This window comes from Triturus cristatus, chromosome 5_2, assembly GCF_964204655.1.
Source record: "Triturus cristatus chromosome 5_2, aTriCri1.1, whole genome shotgun sequence".
Lineage (NCBI taxonomy): Eukaryota > Metazoa > Chordata > Amphibia > Caudata > Salamandridae > Triturus > Triturus cristatus.
In genome coordinates, this window is record NC_140588.1 from 1,070,712,791 (window position 1) to 1,070,726,490 (window position 13,700).

The window sequence follows — 13,700 nt, forward strand, 5'->3', positions numbered from 1 at the left end:
TGAGAAACAGCATTGCACAAGCATAGAGTGTTGTGTGCACAGCCTGGTGAGGAGCAGCACTGCAGAAGCGCAGAGCATTGTGTGCACAGTTGGTGAGGAGAAGCACTTGCCAAGTACAGAGCCTTGTGTACCCAGCCTGCTGAGAAGCATCATTGCACAAGAGTATAGCGTTGTGTGCACAGTTGGTGAGAAGCAGCACTTGCCAAGTACAGAGCGTTGTGTGCACAGCCTGGTGAGAAGCCACCCCGCACAAGCGTAGAGTGTTGTGTGCACAGTTGATGAGGAGCAGCACTGCACAACCTGGTGAGGAGCAGCACTGCACAAGAGCAGAACGTTGTGTGCACAGACTGGTGAGAAACAGCACTGCATAAGCATAGAGCGTTGTGTGCTCAGCTTGGTGAGGCGCAGCACTGCAGAAGCGCAGAGCATTGTTTGCCAAGCCTGGTGAGGAGCAGCACTGCAAAAGCACAGAGCGTTGTGTGCACAGTTGGTGAGGAACAGCACTTGCCAAGTACAGAGCGTTGTGTGCACTGCCTGGTGATGAGCAGCACTGCACAAGCCCAGAGCGCTGTGTGCACAGACTGGTGAGAAGCAGCACTGCAAAAGCACAGAGCGTTGTGTGCACAGTTGGTGAGGAGAAGCACTGCACAAGCTCAGAACGTTGTGTGCACAGTTGGTGAGGAGAAGCACTTGCCAAGTACAGAGCGTTGTGTGCACAGCCTGGTGAGGAGCAGCACTGCACAAGCGCAGAAGTTGTGAGCGCGAACAGCCAGGAGGGGCACTGTACACGCGCAGAGCCTTGAGTTCTACTGGCACTGTGCCTAGTGACGAGGAGCGGCCCTACACAGGTGTGCATCCTGGAGGCGAGCACAGCTGCAGTGCAGTGCACATAAGCAGGTGCACTAGGATAGACACGAGGACGCCTGTTAAGGCCCGAGCGCGTGCCTCTTGTGAAGAGCTTCCATACCTGCAAGTAGGGCACAGTGTGCAGCGGGTCCAGTGCCCGCCGAGGCGCTGCCCTTGTTTGCCTTCCGGGGGAGAGGCGCTCACTTTGTTTGAGCTCCGGAAACACCGTGCCCAGGATCACCAACTTCAGCAAACTTTCCATGTGAAATCCAGCTGCCACGGGCGGCGTGCCAAGCCCGGCCCAGTGCGAAGGGCACACCCACGGCAGCACCGTGGCAGCCAGTGAGGGAGCAGCAGAGTGTGTGGAGACGGAGGGACCAGGGCTGCAGCGCACTGGGACGGAGGGGGGACTCACAGCCCTTCCAGGCCACCTCTAGCTCGCCGTCACCTGCTGCCGGGCACAGGGAGGCCCCGCAGAGATACGCAGGGCAGCCACCACTGCACGCCCGCCCGCCCTCCCTCTGTGGGCGGTGCCAGCACGTCCTGCAGTGCACCGGGAGCAGCGGACCCGTTAGCAGCAGTGCCGGCTGCACCTGCTGCAGTGTGTGCATCCGCGGCTGGAAGCAACTCCTGGGCACCGCTTCATGCCCGCTGCCCGAGCCTTGTGCCAGCAGCATCCGCTGCACTGGAAGGGGCGCAGGAGGGGGGGACCAGGGAACTTTATGCACACATTTCTACACAGGCAGCGGCTGCAGATACAGGTCCTGCCCCCCGGGCGGCTTCAGCACCCCAGGCGCTGCCCAGTGCCCAGCTTACACCCTGCACACTGGGGGCGCACGAGTATCACCCGTCTCGTCTAAGCACAGCTCCCTGTCGACCGCCAGGCATTCCACGTCTCCAGGTCTGTCCTCAAGACAGGAGCCCTGCCCAGACCAGAACCCCCGAGAGGACGGGCGAAGATCTCATTCCACGCCCACCTTAGATGCCAGGCTGCCGCCACCTACCTTCGAAAGATTGACCTGCGGTTCGCCCTCCCGCCCTGACCCCGGATTTGCTTGGGTGGCCCCCCCTGCAAGAAGTGGGGCACAAAGTTTCACAGTTTGATCTGAACTTTCTCCCTCTGGGCGGCAGGGTGGCCGAGAGGAAGCTGTAAGATGATCAGTTCTAAAGGTGAGTGAGTGGTCGGGAGAGAGATCATTCTTTCCTTTATTATTAGCATTATCCCTAATGAGCAATGCACTCATACTGTGCAATATACATCTTTTCTGGCTGCTTCAGTGAAGTTTATATATTACTTAATTCAATAATGTCCGAACGCCCCGTTCTTTAAGATAACACAGGGCCCCCAGTGAAATGTGAGGTGAGCCCCTGTGTGCGCCCTGGCTGCTGTGAGTGAGCCCCTGTGTGCGCCCTGGCTGCGGCTGCTGCTGGTTGGGGGTTAGAGAACAGGCATATATCTGCTTGGGGGGGAGGGGGGGGGGGAGACCCGAGGGGACGCCATCTTTGAGGGGTTTGCTGTTCAAAGTACATGTAATTTGAAGAAAAACACTTTCCATCTGTAGTTACACACAGCAGTCGGAGGGCTAACCGTCCCATCTAAAGGTGAGTGTTGGAGTTCACACTCCCAACAGGATGTGAGGTATTGGGTCTGCGACTGAATGCTGTGTGCGCTACCAGTATATCAGTGATGCGCCCAACTTCATCACTGAACCAAGTTAGTGAAGTCTACACTTTATGTGCACCTTCACAGCGAAGCACCCACTGAATCTTGCATCTGAAGCTGGCTTCAGTATCACAGTGCCATTTGCCCATATTGCAATAGGAGATACATTCATGGTGCAGTCTAGTAGAGCATTCACATAAACGAGTTATTTGCATGTTAGGTATACTTGTGTGCAATTGTGAGAGTGAATACCTATTATTGTCACTGAACACTAGTGATTGTGCAGGCTTGCAACAATGACGTCACAACCACAATGGAACACCTTTTAGCTCCTCCATCTTCCTTTTTACCAAATGCTGGTCGTCCAGCTATAGATTGGGAGCAATGGGAGGAAGGCTTCGAGGCGCACCTGCATTACACTGAGGTGGGATTCTTCACTCAGAAAAAGAAAAAAAAATCTCTCTTAAGGCATGTTTAGGAGTTAAAGGCAGAAAAATATTCCAGCATCTTCCTTATCAATCTGTGACAGGTGAAGGTGATGTAAAAGATGAATACGCATTTGCAGTGGCAATGCCGGATGTTCGCTTTAAACCACACACCAATGTAATACTAGAAAGCCATACATTCTATAGGAGACTTCCACTTCCAGGTGAATCAACTGAACGCCTTTTGAGTGCTTTGAGTATCCTGACTTCTACGTGTGACTACAAACCTTTCGAAGAGGAAATGATGAGGGATCTAATTGTTGAGCAAACGAACAATAGAAGAATTCAAGAACCCCTTTTGACCTCAGCAAATTTGACTTGAAACAAAGCAGTAGAACTGATGACAGGAATTGAGAGTACTGTATCCAACACGTCAGCGATATCACTTTAAAAACAAACTTCAACAGTTTACTGATCATAATGAGACAAAATATAGGAGGAAAAGATCCAATTCCTGTTAAACCTACGAAATTGATACGTTATTTGTATGGTGGTGATAACTAGTTAGAAAACTCCCCATTTTGCACTGCTATGGATGAGACATTGCAAATGTAGGGAAAAGGGTAATTTTGCAAAGGTTTGTACGTCTACTAAGAATCTTTATTAGAAATTGGCATATGTTATCAGTGAATTCAATGAGATGTATAAAGCTCCCGATTTTATTGATGAGAATGTGCTGTAGTGTCTGGATTTTATTCCATTAAATGAAGTTTAGAATGATGGAGAGTCAGTTTTGTAAGTGGGTGTCATTTTGGTCAGGAGACTGTACTGTCCAATTAATGGGGGTGGTGTTCCTGTAAATATGATGGTAGATTCTGGTAATCCCTTTATTCTGATTGAAATGAATGATTGAGAAAAGTTTTCATATTTCTTTGATAAAATCTACGGGGAGACATAGCATATGGGTGAAAACTTAGAAGTTTTAAATGCATTTGACATGGTCGTATCCTTCAAAGGCAACAACTTTCCAGCTACAGTGTATGTTGCCAAACATATATCGTCCTTATTAGGATGGCTAAAACAAAGGAATTTGGAAATAATTTTAGATCATAACAATTCTGATCAGGTGCTCATAATGTAGGAGTATGTATGGTTATTGCAGCTGTCTGAATCGGAAAATAGATTACCTGGTGTGTTTACTGAAACCTTAGGTAAGTTGAAGCGCTTCAGACACAACATTCAACTCAAGTCTGATGTTAAACAAGTAGTGCACAAGGTTAGAAAGCTGCAACTTCTTGTTAGATCGGAGTTGGCTAAGGAATTGGATAAGCTGTGTGCCCAAGACATTATGTAACCCATAGAAGGTTTGGAATGGTTACCTTCTGTAGTGTTGGCTCGTAAGTCTAACTGGTCTCTGAGAATATGTGTAGATCGCAGAGAACTGAATGCTAAAATTTGGGTAGATAGGCTTCCCCTGCCCAACATCATAGAGAAGCTGTGTTTTACGCAAGGGGGAAGGGTCTTCCCCACCTTAGGCATATCCTTGGCATACCATCAGGTTGTCTTACATCAGGAGCCTCGCCATTTGACCTCTTTTATCAATTTGGAAGGGGCATTTCATTTGAAGCGAATGCCTTTTGAGTTGGCTTCCACATCTGCTGTATTTCAGCACTTGATGGAAATGTTATTCGAAAACATTGAAGGAATCATGTGTTTCCAAGATGACCTGCTAATGTATGCAGGGTGCAAAGGCTAGTCATGATAGAAAGCTTGCACATATTTTGTCAGTACTTGAGGAAAGAGGTGTTACCTTAAAAGCAGAAAAATGTAAATTTGGTGTGGCTTATGTTTATTATTTTGGCTGCATATCGTCAGCCCATGGTGTGGAAGTTAAGGGAAGTTTAGTCCAAGCCACTGTTGAGGCCCCAGTGCCCAAAGGTAAGGATTAATTGTGATCTTTATAGATATTATGGGATTTTATGCCTGATGCATTCCCATATGTATGGAAAGGACTCATTCCATTTGTGAACTATTGAGGGAAGGGGAAGATTTGTTTAGGATGAAGATTGTATGCTTGTATGTGACTAAATAAAAGAAGTGTGGCAGAAGCTGTGATGCTTAAACTTTTTGATACCCATCCTCCTAGCATTGTGGTTACTGATGCGAGCCAGTATGGCCTAGATGCTGTCTTATTGCAGAGAAGAGGATTAAAAAATCTAGTGGTTGCAATCACAAGTCGGAGCCTAAAAAGGGCAGAGCCATCGTATTCTGTTGTGGAACCGAAGGCTCTAGCTTGTTGATGGGGGGAGGGCGGGTCAACAATTTTTTTTCAATACATGTGAGGATCTGAATTTACTATTCGTGTTGTCCACAAGCTATTAGTTGATTTGTTTACAACTAATGGAGCTAGTAAAACCATGTCTAGGACAGCCAAACGGCAGTATAGGTTGCAATAATTTTGTTTTCATATACAATATATACCCTGTACAAGAACTTTTATGGTTCATTTTCTATCTAGCTCACCATTGGAGTCTGACCTGAAGGATGATGACAGTAGCAAGGACACCAACATGTTAGTGAGTGCTGTTTTCTGTGTTGCCAAGGGTGTGGTGTTAGAATCTGAGTGGTCTGAAGCATTAGAAAAAGATTAAACTATGGGAAAGTAATGGAGAACCTGAATAAGTGTTGTCCGAATTCGAATGCATGTCTTCTGTAGTGAGTAACAAGTCACAGGTCACCATGCCTAGTTCTGTGGAGACTGTCTCAGTTCCAGAAAAAGCATGGTTGAAAATAGTGACTTATATAATTCGACCCTTCAACGTTTTGAGAGTTTAGGTCAAGTATGGCATCGTAACCATCGATTATTATTCTCAATAATCAGAAGTTAGTTTCGTTATTAACATTACTGCGTCCAAAGTTAAGGGGGTTTTGACAAGTGTGTTCTTTAGGGAGAGAGAGCCAGATGACATTGTCACTGACAATGTTCCTCAATTTCTTTTAGAGTAATTTGAAGATTTCCTGAGGAGCTAGACATCAAGCACATCATCACTTCCTTATATCACACCAGGAGTAATTGACTTGTAGAGCAGTGCAACAAACTTATAAAAGAAAACATTCAGTTGTCCTGAGTCACCAGGTGAATAGGGTACACAAACTGAAGAATCTCTTGTGAGAAATTCACACCACTTCCAACTCTGATGCCAAAGTTTCACCTTTCGAATTATTGAAGGAAAGGCTTCCTGTTTCAAAGATCAACTGGTCATGGAAGGAAAAGAAAAGTTTACCACTAGACATTATACATGATGTAAGCAGATGACAGCAAGAGAACCACGAAAGATGGGAAATAGCAAGTAATGCGTGAAGGTGGGTGACATGGTGAGAGTCAAACTACATATGACACAGGTGAAATCGAGTTCTCAGGTTTCTACTCCAAAGAAAGTTGTGCAAGTTGAAAGGTGTGTTGTGAGATTGGATGTTTGGAAACGCTGGAACAAGGACAGGCTGTCACATGTGTCTGCTGCTGATTACAAGGTGGCACGATTTGATGTTACCCATCAATTGGGTGAGCATCAAAAACGATTTGTGGAGGATCTGTAGTTTCTTTTGGGTGTTCCAGGAAGATCATCGAGGTGACGTTTCCTTCCTAAGAAATTTGTATTTCGTTTCATTTTGGATTAAATTTGTGAGAGGGAGAATGTGTTGGGTCTTATTTTTTGCTATGATATAACAGAATCTAGAGGTTTGACTTTTAAAGCTTGCCAAGGCAGTTGCTGCAAACCCTGCTCCCTGTCGGACACAATCTCGAATGCCACTTTTATCATGCTACGATGTTATTAATCTTATCTGATAGAGACGTCTAGCCGTAAATTCCTTACCTTAGAAAATCTCCTGGCATCAGACTGGATCTGGCAGATTTTTTAGCTTTCTCTAGGTGGCATCATTTGGGTCTGTGTTGGTGTCGTTCGCGCCAGAAGTGATGTGTGCGGTACCTACATAGGCGCCACCTCAGCACTCTGACTTCAGTTCTTTTCTTTCCATGCCAGATAGTGCTGATCTGGTTTGAGCTACCCCTCAGTCACTTTTTGACTGGCCTTTGTCGATGATCTGTGAACATTTTTGAGAATTTCCTCCTGGTGTGAGGTTATGTCACCCAAGCACATGGCTGGTTTCAAACCATGTGGGGCCTGTCACGGGCAAATGCCCCTCTTGGTGTGTTTGTGGTGCTTGGAGCGGGACCACGACTCCAAGACCTATGAGGACTGCCATGCCATGCATCCCAAGGAGCCGAGGGAGCCCTTCCTCAAGCTCTTTGCCACCCAACGTTAGTTGACTCCGCAACACTTGAGGTTCCGATCTCGTTGAAGGTCCCAGGACCATTGCGGAGCCCTTTCCGATGGTTGTCATCATACTCCAAGTCATCGGAGAACTCGGGTAAGTCCCACAGAAACAAGAAGTCTAAGAGATCGTTGCCGCATTCCATCTGCCATAGTGTTGAAACTGCAGTCACTGCGAGTTGGCGGAACCTAAACCCAGGTCTTTGTGCTTCGCCGATTTTCCCGGAGCAACCCCTGCTCTGTTTTAGGAGTTCTATGAGGCCATGCACCTTATATTTGGGCAGCCAGGCCCCTCTAGAGCGCCTTCAGGCCCTATAGGCATGAGAGGGGCCCCAACTGGATCCACGTTGATGAGTTCGCCTTCGACGCCAGTTGGGCACCATGGATCCCTTGCTGAATCCGAAGCAGAGCCACCAGCTAGACTGAGACCTTCCTCTGTGCCTGGTCCAGTGCGGATGCCCCTGGTGCCGCCAACACCCTTAAGCGGTGCCGCCCCCATTGTTATTCCCAACTCTGACACGGAACTGGAGGGGCTTCCTCTAACACTGACTCCAGCGCCAACCAGGTCCATGCTTCCCGGAGCAAAGCCAGTGCCTTATTTGTTTGCTAGGCCTGGAGAGGGAGACGAATGAGAGGGGTCAATGCACCCTTATGGTTACCAGCTACCAGATGAGGAACAGAACAACTTGTATGAGGAACTGGAAGAGGCCAGTGGGTTAGATACCTCACACTAACCTGGTCTCTCCTCCTACTGTTAGTACAGAGGAGGGACCCCTTTTTGCAATGTTGGTGCATTTTGCGGATGAGGTCTTGGGCCTTCAGTTGCCCACAAGGTCAGTCAAGATGAACGTCTTGAGGACGGTGTTTGCCTGGTCCAAGCCCTGCACAGGGGCTCCTGTGCATAGCAAGATTGCCCGCTGCCATCGCCCCACTCCTGGGGACCCCAGTTTCCTTACCCAGCACCCCACCCGGAGAGCTTGGTGGTCCAACCCTCCACATCCAGAATTAATCCCAGCACATTCCCTCCCACTCAGCCTGATAGGGAATCTAAGAGGCTGGATAGCTTTGGCAAGACAATGTTCTCTTCTGCCAGCCTAGCACTGCGGTCGGTCAACACTGCATGCCTAAGGGGCCATTATTTCCATATGATATGGGACTCATTTGCTCAAGTGCTGCCTATGATCTAGGAGGATGCCCAAGCTATACTCACCCAGGCTATTGCCTGTTGTCGAGACGCAGCTAAGTTCAACATTAGGGGGCCGATTCCGATCGGAAGGGCACCGAATCGGGTTCGGCCGGAAAAACTACGAGCCGTACACGTGTTTTCCGGCCGACTCATACAGCTGTACGAGCGAGCAAGTACGATGCGAGCTACATGAAATTCACCGACCGTTTCCGGGTCCGAACCGCTCCGTACGTCCCGGTCGGAAGCTAACCGTGGCGTGCAATGGATGCGATTTACAACCGAGCCAGTACAATGCACGTGTCGGACAGCCTGTGCGAGCCGGAGTGTCCGGCTCGCAAAAGCTCTCGGAGTCGGACTTTGGGAGTCCGCGTCGGACACCCTGACACCCGCAGCCCTACGACTCGGACACAGGGGAGACCTATGGATCTCCCCAACACAGGCATGTATGGTGTGGGTGGCACCGACGTGTACCCACTGTAGGGGGCGCACTTGTTCGAGACGTACCCATTCAGTAAATGGGAGCCCATGTACGCGTCGTACGACCGGCTCCCATTGACTTCTATGGGAGTCCGACCGAACCGAGTCCGACAGCATACGTGCGCATCGTACTCGCTCTGTCGGACTGTAGGGGTCCGGCTCGGTCGGAAAACACTCCGGATCCGACTCGGTCGGAGTGCTTTCCGACCTGGATCGGAATCGGCCCCTAGGTGTGGACTTGACAAGATCGACTCACTGGGCAGAACTATTTCATCGCTGTCGGCCTAGCGGCGCCACGCCTGTCTGACTGGCTTTTCAGGGGGTGTCCAGGCTTCCCTCATGGACATGCTCTTTGATGGCTTGTCTACGGCCCCTTGTCACCCCCAGTCTGCCTTCTGCTCCTTTCGTGGCCAGGAAAGGGGCCTCCAATTACGTTCATACCCTTCCAGCCACCACGGACAACAGGCTCCCGGGCTTTTCGTGGCAGAGAACGTGGGACTCATAAAGCACATGGAACAGGTAGCCAGTGGTCAGGTCTTTCCATCCCCTGGCAGCTACTGCCTCCAACCTTTTCTTGTTTGCCTTCCGACCATTATGGACACTCAGTGGGTGCTGAATAGGACATCACCTGCCCCACTGGCAGTTATTGACATCAGACCACTGGGTCCTAACATATGCAAACGATCTGCTATCTCCCCTTTTTGATTACCCCACCACCCATGCCACCCTCTTATGATCAGCTGACGGATGACTGTCTTTCCTTGCTCCATCAAGAAGTGCAGGCTCTCTTGGCTAAGGGAGCAATGGAGGAGGTGCCTGCATCAGAAGTTGGTTTTTGGTTGTTATTCCTGCTACTTTTTGGTGCCAAAGGATGGAGGACTTTGTCCGATCCTAGACCTGTGCCTTCTCGACCTCTTCTTGAGAAAGAAGTCCAACATGCTCCTGCTTCCTCAAGTCTGTCTGCCATGGACCCAGGAGACTGGATGGTTTAACTTGACATGCAGTACATATATTTCTTCATTCACATCTTACCTGCTGTTGGACCTGGCACTTTCTGGTTGGCTGAGGCGAGGCCCTAGCCAGGCAGAACCTACCGCTCCCGTCAGGTGCGGCTGATTACAAACACTGTATATAACCTGCGCTCACCTTTGGGTAGCTTGGCACTGAGCAGCCAGGCTTACTACAGAAGCAATGTGTAAAGCATTGGCACAGATCACTCACAATCAGTACTTGTAGCGTCACAACAGAGACTTCACACGTGATGTATGTAAATAACATTTATATTCAACACACACTTAATAATCTATATAACATGAACACCATGTACTTCTGGGCATAAATCACATTGGGAATTATATCTAGTAGTACTAGGCCCAGCCATGTTAGAATCACATCAAAAATATGCACAACTGGGAAGGACTCGATCCTACATCCCCCCATCGCCCTTATGCAGTGCAATACATTCTCCAACCCGACCCACCCCAACAAGTATGATAAATCGACACCACGTTATCTGCTATTAAGATGAATTACAGAAACCATTGCCACCTGTCAGCCAGTGCAACCCAACAACTAGGAATTTGTCACAGATATTCCATCAACTGAATTAGCATTGTCACCAGAACAGCCCACATCATCACACCCTTGCTTGAGTAACATAATTCGGCACAATGACACTAAACATCATTCGACCCGTCCAAATCCCGTACCAAAAGACATTGTTTATACAAACCCCAGAAGCTTTTTGGGCGGCTTTGCGGGGCATTAGCTCACTGAATATTTCAGACTGTGTATTACCAAAAATCATGTATTTTTCCCACTCAGACTTTGGGAGAGGAGGACCGCGTGCCAGGTGCATGCTAGCCACCGCTTTGCCAAGAGCCAACCCAGACCCATAAGTTTACTAACATCTTTTGGTAGAGGTTTTGTGTATCCCAATAGGGCCAATAGAGGGTCAGGGGCGAGCGGAGTTCCAACCACCTCTCCCAGCTCATGAAATATTTAATTCCAGAAAGCAGCACTCTGGGGACAGGACCATGCCACGTGGACAAAAATCTGCGTGGCTTACCCCACAGCGCTCACAGCAGTCCGTGTCTCTCAACCCATATCTGTGGAGTCGTGCCGGCGTGTAGAATACCCTGTTAAGGAACTTGAAGTGGATTAATCTGTGCCTGCCGTTTAATGACACTGATTGGGTGGGATCACTGACAGAATATCGAAGGTCAGAATATCGACCTACAACAATATCGCAGCAAGGGGAACAACCTTTACAACGCAACTTTTACAACGCACTACACTTACAACGCATTTTTTACAACGCACAATCCATTACAACGCATGACATTACAACGCATGACACTACAACGCATTTTTAAAAACCACCTTTACAACGCATTCCATTACAACGCATACTACCATTACAACGCATACCATTACAACGCATAATATAGTAATTTTTACCCCTATACTATCCAACACTTACCCTACTGTTGCACCCCCTGGAGTTAGAATAGTAATTTTTACCCCTATACTATCCAACACTTACTCTACTGTTGCACCCCCTGGAGTTCGAATAGTAATTTTTACCCCTATACTATCCAACACTTACCCTACTGTTGCACCCCCTGGAGTTAGAATAGTAATTTTTACCCCTATACTAGCCAACACTTACCCTACTGTTGCACCCCCTGGAGTTAGAATAGTAATTTTTACCCCTATACTATCCAACACTTACTCTACTGTTGCACCCCCTGGAGTTAGAATAGTAATTTTTACCCCTATACTATCCAACACTTACCCTACTGTTGCACCCCCTGGAGTTAGAATAGTAATTTTTACCCCTATACTATCCAACACTTACCCTACTGTTGCACCCCCTGGAGTTAGAATAGTAATTTTTACCCCTATACTATCCAACACTTACCCTACTGTTGCACCCCCTGGAGTTAGAATAGTAATTTTTACCCCTATACTATCCAACACTTTCCCTACTGTTGCACCCCCTGGAGTTAGAATAGTAATTTTTACCCCTATACTATCCAACATTTACCCTACTGTTGCACCCCCTGGAGTTAGAATAGTAATTTTTAACCCTATACTATCCAACACTTACCCTACTGTTGCACCCCCTGGAGTTAGAATAGTAATTTTTACCCCTATACTATCTAATACTTACCTTAAATGCAATTTAATATTATGCGTTGTAATGGTATGCGTTGTAAAGGTAGTATGCGTTGTAATGGAAATGCGTTGTAAAGGTAGTTTTTAAAAATGCGTTGTAGTGTCCTGCGTTGTAATGTCATGCGTTGTAATGGATTGTGCGTTGTAAAAAATGCGTTGTAAGTGCATGCGTTGTAAAAGTGTGCGTTGTAACGACATACATCCCTGCAGCAAGAATATCGAAGTCAAGAATATCGACATCCTATCTACATTATGGTATGTACAAAAATATCAAAAAATATATGTAGTTGTCAAAAATATCGTTGTTATGAATATCGTTTTTTTAAATTAAAAAATAATGTAAAATAAAGTAAATAATACATATAATTAAAATAAACATAGTTAAAAATATTTTAAAATGTTTAAAAATTATAAATACTATATATATATATAATTGATAAATACATATAGGGGCCGATTCCAATCCTGGAAAAAGCCTGTACAAATCGTTGTATGGAGCGTTTTTCCCGTACGACTCGTACCCGGTAAACTTTTCTTACAACCTAGGAAGTCCAAAAGACCATACGGCTAAAATAAACCAACGATTCTGATCCGGAACAGCTTGTACACGACGTCTGTACGTATTTAAGCAGCGGTTTCCGGCCCAGCAAGTACGATTCGTCCCTACGGCTCTCCGTACGGCTCTTTTCTTACGGGAGCCAAAAACAGCCGTAAAAGCAGAGTCCCCAGGGGTACGAGTCATACAGGCATACACCCCCGTGCGTTGTGTATGTACGGTGCGTACCCCCAACATCGCGTACCCCAACATCGCGTACCCCAACATCACGTATGTACGCACCGTACATACGTGATGTTGGGGTACGCGATGTTGGGGGTACGCATAGTACATACGCGATGTTGGGGTACGCGATGTTGGGGGTACGCACCGTACATACACAACGCACGGGGGTGTATGCCTGTACGACTCGCACCCCGGGAACAACTTTTCCCGGGATACGAGTTGTACAAAGTTCACTTCGTAGCGGGTAATGGCATTCCCCATGTACGGGACGTTTTCTATGCAAATCGTAAATCGGAAAGCCGGTCCGGATCATACTAGTACGGTCGGACTGCATTTTTACAATTTGTACGGAAAAGTGTCCGGGTCCGTCTCGTACAACTTTTCCCGATCCGATTTGTACAGATCGCGCCGATCCGTACAAATCGGATCGGGAAAAATTGTATTTTTCCCGTACGATTCGTACTTCATGGGTCGGACGGGACTTGTACGATTTGAATGGAAAAATTTACCGATACGAGTCGTACGGGAAAAAAAAATACAGGATCGGAATCGGCCCCTAAATATATACATATATAATATATACACATTATTAATATGTTTTAATACTTATTTTAATAACATAAATTATTTAAAAATATATAAATTATAAATACATCTCTACACATAAACCAATAATATAAATAAAAATTACATTATGAGTCTATTGGCTAAAATTTTGGCAAAGGCTTTTGTGTCCACGTTGAGGAGTGAGAGTGGTCTATAGGATGGGCACACCTTGGGGGATTTGCCTGCCTTTAGCAATGTGACT

At 47.1% G+C, this 13,700-nt stretch overlaps 1 protein-coding gene across 4 annotated transcripts in view; it reads left to right on the forward strand.

The window, feature by feature from the left end:
• Nucleotides 1-1,175: 1,175 nt before the first annotated feature.
• The window catches only part of DLG3 (discs large MAGUK scaffold protein 3), a 1,834,707-nt gene continuing 1,822,182 nt past the window's right edge, over nt 1,176-13,700 (forward strand). For all 4 annotated transcript variants that reach the window (XM_085608387.1, XM_085608388.1, XM_085608389.1 and 1 more), the window contains exon 1: nt 1,176-2,016. In XM_085608387.1, the coding sequence (XP_085464513.1) occupies nt 2,001-2,016 (16 nt within the window). In that variant the 5' untranslated portion in view covers nt 1,176-2,000. The remainder of the gene's footprint in view (nt 2,017-13,700) is intronic.